The 7,002-nt window shown below is 32.9% G+C and overlaps 1 protein-coding gene across 1 annotated transcript; it reads right to left on the bottom strand.

The window, feature by feature from the left end:
* Positions 1 to 5,466: 5,466 nt before the first annotated feature.
* Positions 5,467 to 6,131, bottom strand: LOC133032947 (small ribosomal subunit protein mS37-like). Its single transcript, XM_061107435.1, has 2 exons — positions 5,923 to 6,131; positions 5,467 to 5,799 (listed from the first exon to the last, which is right to left on the bottom strand). Exons 1-2 carry the CDS (start codon positions 6,091 to 6,093, stop codon positions 5,731 to 5,733), a joined length of 240 nt encoding a protein of 79 aa, XP_060963418.1. The 5' UTR covers positions 6,094 to 6,131; the 3' UTR covers positions 5,467 to 5,730.
* Between the last annotated feature and the right edge of the window lie 871 nt (positions 6,132 to 7,002).

Genomic DNA, 7,002 nt, shown 5'->3' with positions numbered 1-7,002 from the left:
TATTTCAAACAAAATAAGAATATTCTAACCTAGCTCCAAATATTTGATAGGATTTTGGTTTTGCAAAATAAAATAAAAGACAAGTAATTAAAATACTTAAGATTAAAGATGAGTGAGTATGAAAATGATTTTCAAATGAGATGTGTAAAATAAGATTATTAAGATATTAGAATCCACAAAATGCAAGTTCAATAATATTTATAAGTATATTGATTCCCAAGTTTTAGATATAGTTGAAATAAATCTCACCATATTTTCCAAAATATATTTTTCATTTAAGTACAAGTTATTTTCAAAAAGGTAGAATTTTTCTTCACTTATAAAATGTATAATTTCTAAGCATTAAATGTGTTACAATTTAATGAAACTACACAAAATCAAAGAAACTATGTTTAGGCAAAATATAACACTTATATTCTAAGAATTAGATGTAAACAATTTAATGAAAGACATTTAATCAAAGAGTATTATATTTTTGCATAATGAAGAACTAAGTAGAAATATGCTTTAACAATAAAAAATACATGATATTGAAGATGAAAAAGACATATTTTTGATAGAAAAATCCATGAACTTTATAGCACAAATGGGAAATCAACATACAAACATAAACACTATCTAGTTACATTTTGCTTCATCATCATCTTAATAATCTTGAAAAAAGATTAGAAGCTCATAACTAGATAAAAATTACAAAAGATAAACATACTTGACATGCTCTTCAAAGTGTAAAGATGGTAGAAAGTAAATGGTAAAAATGAAGAGTGTGGAATGGAGAAGTGTTTTGGGTTGAAGAGGTGTTTAGGGATGGTGAAGAGATGTGATTTGAAATGGTCTTCCAACACCATATTTATAGGCAAAATTAGAGAATTAAATTAATCAAAATAAATAAATAAAATGATTAATTTAATTAGTGTTGGGAAGAGAATAGATAAATAGAGTATGTGTAAGAGTATTGGAAAAAATAAATGTTTTGTAAGGATGTAAAAGTAGTGAAAGGATGGGGTAAAAAATAAAATAGGAATGTTTATTTAGGTGAAATAAATTGGGAAGAGTAAATAGAGTATTTATGTGTAATATGTGGGAGAAAATGCAATTTTTGGTGTTTGTGAATATAATTTTCGGATAAAATAAATCAATTAACACTTCATTTCTTTCTTCTTCTTTTTCTTCTGCAGGTGCCACTTGGCGCGAGCTGGTTCGTTGGGAAGGTTGACGAGGCGGGACGTGGCGCTTGCTGGTAGGCTGGGCGCTGACGGCTGGGTCCCACGCGGAATGAAGCTGGCAGCTGCTCGTGGGCCCCGCGTGGAAGAAAAGCAGCAGGAGGAGATTGCTCTCACTCTCTCTTGTCTGGGGTGCATCTCTCTCGCCACCTGGGTCGTTAGATCTGTAGGCGGACGACTCTGATTGGCTGTTGACTTTGACCGAGAGTGGGATTTGCATAAAAGCTCATCAGATTTTCTTTTTGAAATTATATTTTAGCCCCATTTCTTCAATATTTCTCCAATTTATTCCTAATCTTTACCACCAATTACACCTAAAAATACATAAAATAAATTAAAAACTAAAATAAAATTTTAAATAAATAACACATAACATATTATCATAAAATAATTATAAAAACATATAATAAACTATAAAATAAATATAAGGCTAATAAATCCAAAAATAATTAAAAACTTACTCAATTAATTAAAAATTTAAGAACTAAGCCAATTTTTAGTTAAAAAAAAATGTGAAAAATAACTCTAATTTCTAGAGTTATCAACGGGCATCGAGCCCGACTTCAAAAAATGCCCATCGGACAGGCATCGGGCCCATCGGACCCGACCCCTTAAAAGTTCAAAAAAATTGAAAAAAAAAGTTTTTGAGAGGGGTATTTTTGGGGTTTTGGAAAAGTGGTCGTAGAAAAGTATTAGTTTAGGGAAAAAATATTAGGTATATGCAAGTATAGAAAATCAAATTTCCCTTGTATAATAAAGTACTTGGCCTATTTTTCTCTCTCATCTTCTTTCTCTCTCTCTAAAAGAAATAGAAAAATGAAAGAAAAGAAATAAAAAAGGTTCCTTGTATAGTGTCACAGGCCGCCTATTTGGACACCCCCAAGTAGGTGGAACGTGCGGCACTTGCTGGCACACCGAGCTAGCAAGTCAGCCTAAATGCGCCTGCAGGCAAACAAGTTCAAAGGTTAGGCACGATACATGTCTTGCACATGTTGAGTGCAAACAAGAAGCATGAGCAAGCAAACACAAAGCGTCCCCAAAGACCAATCTCACTCAACCCACAAGCAAACATATAGACAAATGGCACGCAAAGGCCCAACAAAGGCAACAAACAGGCATCACAAAGACCATATAGAAGCATACACAAGAAGCATGGATAAACATCGTTTTATTAATATATGGCCTTGATAGGGCAAGGGAGTACACAGCTGGGCCCCTATCATGTTGGTGACAAGGTGCTTCATAAGTCACCTGGTCACCCCCCTAAAGAGCTTATTGGGGTTTTAAGGGATTTCCAGGAACATAGATGATTTTAGCTCTGTAGACATATGTGAAGGAAATACAAAGAAAGAAAGCTAAACAACAAAAGGTTCCCAACCCCCATGAGGTGCTTGGTGCAAGACTTGACACCAAGGGAGTTTGTGTTTCTCCATGTGAGTTTGTGTTTCTCCATGTGAGTTTTGGGTTCCCTCCAAGGGAGTTGAGAGGGTTTTGATGTACTGTTATGAGCTGAGTTTTTAAGAACTATTTGTGTAATCTTGGTTATTTGTAACTCTATTCTTGAAAGTAATAAAGAAAAAGGCATAGTGCTTGTTCCCTCCTAGAGTAGACGCAATTGAGTTTGAACCACATAATATGCATTTTTCATTATCCAATACAATTTGTGTAATTCACAATTTCATCTAGCAATAATGGTTGTGTTTTTTTTCATTTTAGCATAAGTATTAGTTTTGAATCTTGATTTGGTTTATACTTTTGATTCATTCTCTATTTAATTTGATGTTCTTGATTAGTGTGATTTATCTTAAATTACAACAAATAGTATCAGAGCTTAGGTGGGGGTTGACTTTTCAAGAACCAAGGTGGAGTTTTAAGAGAATTTAATGAATCAAGCATAGTTTCTACAAGTTTTGAGGTGAATAAGTTCAATTGAGAAAATGTAGCCTTTGGAAGATCAAAATAAAGACTTTGTTAGTGCAACATGGAATTTCGAAAGCCATTGATAGCAAGGCTCTTTTTGGTCTTGGTAAGATAAGAAGAAACAACGAAAAATATTCAAGTCAAAGCACATAGTGTTATTTTACTTGGTCCAAATTAGAGTAAAACGATGGTTTGGAAAGAAATTTGTCCATAAATCTTAGAATTTGTGAAGATGTTGCGTTCAAAGAGGATCTCGCCTGAGATTGCATCTAATATGATAAAAATGTGGATGAAGGTATTAACCATGAGCAAGGAACTTGCAACAGTGGGGCGGTTGCCAGAGATTTTAAAGACCAAGTACTAGTTTTATAATGTTTTTTTATGACAGGAATTTTCACCCTGTAAGCATTGACCTTACGGAATGGGAATGGTTCCCTCTGTGGCTTCCTCCTCTTTCGTGGAGGACTGAGAATTCACCTATTCCTTGATAAAAATCAAATTATCTTAATGGAATTTATAGCACGTTTACTACACAATATTCAGAATCGGAATAAATTAATAGAAAAATGTAACAGAATAAATGAAGAATAATTGAAATTAATATTTGTAATATGTTGTTTACTAAAATTGTTTGAAAATTAAATAATTTAATAATGATGTATCTTGTTTACTTTATCAAAAAACGTAATCAAATGCTTAAATTGGTTAAATTATTCTTTTGACTTAAACTATAACATATGGCAATTATTTTGTAAAATATATTTTAAAGAACAAAATTTTCATTATATATATGTCAAAAGACAAAATTATCATTGTATATATATTTTTGTAAGGGTAACAATTATAAGTTGGAGAAAAAAGTGCTCAAATGCCAAAATGAGATTCCTTCTATCTATAAAAATTTACTGTCTATCCTAAAAACATGCTAAACCAATCCATAAGCCGCAACATTAACGTTATGAATAACATAAAAAAAATGCTCCAAAAAACTAGACAATAAAACTTTAATATCAAAAAATAAAATAAAAATAAATAAAAGTCATTACCCTTAATAACATCCCTTAAAAAATTGGTAGGAAAAGTATTTCATTTTTTTTTATCTCTTATTTAATCAAATTCTCCATTTTTTAATTTTAACAAAGTACACAAATGTAAAAAAATAAATACCTTACCATTAATTCTCATTACTTACTAGTAATTAAACAGTTTTCACTGAATACACAAGGGAAAACAACAAACTATAAGAAAAGACAATGTCATGCACTAGTAAATTCACATAAACTTCTTCAAAAACAACTTCACTCTATAATCTAGGGCTGCACACGGGTCGGGTTTTCGGGTTTTCGGGTGGCCGGGTTCGGGTTTTTGGATTTCGGGTGTTTGAAATGTGTAACCGAACCCGAGTTTCGGGTGGTCGGGTACGGCGGGTTTCGGGTCGGATTTGGCGGGTTTAATGTGTCCGGGTTCGGGTTTAATTAGGCAGTCCGAATGATTATTTTTAGGCCAAAATGAAACTTGATTTTTAAAAATACCATCTTTTTTCTATTTTTCTATTTCTATTCAGCAAGTTTATATAAAAAAATGTATAATATAAAAAACTGAAAAATGTATAATATAAAACGTATAAGTTTAAATAAAAAATTACAGTATATATAATATAAATTACATTATGAATATAAAACTAAAAAAGAGAGATGAGAGGACAGAGGAGAACTCAAGAACAAATCTCGACAGTGAGCAGGCGGGCATGGGCGGACACGGGTAGGGGCACCGGCGGTCAGATCTCAGAAAAATAGAAGAGGGATGAGGAGCTGAAGAGGCACCGGCAGCACAGTTCGCCTGACTGAGCTGACCGCTAAGATGAGAACCCGCCGGAGAAGAAGAAGCAGCTGCCGGTTTTCTTTGGTTATGATTTAGTTAACGAATGGTAATATACTCTTTTTATTTTATTTTGTTGTTGTTGCTGCTGAGAGGAGGAAATCATTGGTTCTACAAACATTCAGAGAGAACCAAATAAATGGGCAACCATTTTTCATGAAAACGATCCAAGCTATATATTATCACTTTGCTCTGTCTGAGAGCAATTTAACTTTTAAGTTTTAATATTATTTTTCATTGTAATAAAAAAAATTTAAACTTAATATTATTGTTCGGGTATCGGGTTACAACCCGAATAAAAAAATGCATTATTTTAAAACCCGAACCCGACACCCGTGTTGAGCATTTTCGGGTTAGACCCGACCCGACTACACGGGTTTTAAATTTTTTGGCTTTTTTCGGAAGCGGGTCGGGGCGGGTGGTCGGGTTTTCGGATTTGCGGGTCTAGATGTTCAGCCCTACTATAATCAGCATATACTCTGTTTTACAAATTATTCAAAATCTCATAAGAAGCATTAGTCGAAGGACTGAAAATTTGAGATCTTTTTAGCACATTTCCTCGAAATGGAAATGGAAGATATTTAAAAAGAAAAAAAAAAAGAATATCCTTCTAGGTGCAAAAAACAAAATGATAATTCTTTATGTCTGAAATGATGACTCCTAAGAACCATTAAATTAGTTGAAATTTGCTACATAGAAAATCCAAAAATTACTTCTTTCCCCTACTAAGCCTTTGCATATGGTAATTAATGCTTCCCAATGGCTTTCTGTTGTTATTCTGCAAGAAATATAAAACTCTCAAGATTTAAAGCTGGTCCTAAAATGAAAGTTTGCTATATTGCAAATAAATTTAAGCATAAAAAATTCACACACATGCAGAATCCAAATACAAGAAACCAACCTGAGCATCCATACAAGTATTTAGAAGTTCCTTATTTCGGACACACTTCTCATCACTGTTGTGGTTAAGTGCCAAGCAGTTGAGAAAGGTCATCATCTCCTTCATGCAGGGTTTGTGTAGAGAGCCAAATTTCTTGGGATTAATTCGAAGAGTACCAACTTTCCGACCCATTGTGATCTTCTAAACTACATGTCCAAGCAGGCATTGTTAAATTCAACATCAAAGAGATACTCTTTTAGAGTAACGACAATATTTGGTAATTGCTCAAAAATCATCTTAAAATACAAGATTTCCAATCAGACATAAAAGGTAAGAAACTTGACCATTGGTCCATTTCATGATAAATGGTTGCCAAAGTACAACTTAATTTAGAGTCCGTTCACTGGATCACATCTAATATTTTTAGACTCATCCAGGTCCAATTCAATTATACATTGGATGTTGGATTTCTCCAACCGATCCAATCCAATATTGCAGGCTCAACCGAACCGATCTAATAAAACAATGGATTGGATCGGTTCCATCCAATGAATGAATCCCTGTATTGGATCAGATCCATCCAATACTTTTGATCCAATATTTTTTAGACCGGATTGGATCCATCCAATATTCTTAATCCAATATTAATTGGATTGATTGGATCCATCCAATCCAATCCAAGAGTAAAACCTAATTTTTCACCTAAACGGCTAATATATTAGTTCAAAATATTACAACCCAATATAAATCCAACCTAATTGTAACATAAGTCCAACATAAATCCAACCTAAATTGTAACATAAGTCCAACATAAATCCATCCTAAGTTGTAACATAAGTCTAACATCAAGTTATAATACGTGTTACATAAACAAGAGTATACAAATTATGAATATCATTGAATCCTTCATCAGTCCAAACTCGAAAGTGACAATGTCACTCAATTCTGAACAATATTACAACCCAATATAAATCCAACCTAATTGTAACACAAGTCCAACATAAATCCAACCTAAATTGTAAAATAAGTCCAACATAAATCTATCCTAATTGTAACATAAGTCTAACATCAAGTTATAATAATACATGTTACATAAACAAG

This window comes from Cannabis sativa, unplaced genomic scaffold (genome assembly GCF_029168945.1).
Source record: "Cannabis sativa cultivar Pink pepper isolate KNU-18-1 unplaced genomic scaffold, ASM2916894v1 Contig1, whole genome shotgun sequence".
Taxonomy (NCBI): Eukaryota; Viridiplantae; Streptophyta; class Magnoliopsida; order Rosales; family Cannabaceae; genus Cannabis; species Cannabis sativa.
Note: the sequence above shows the minus strand (reverse complement) of the source record. Positions and strands in the feature narration are given on the sequence as shown.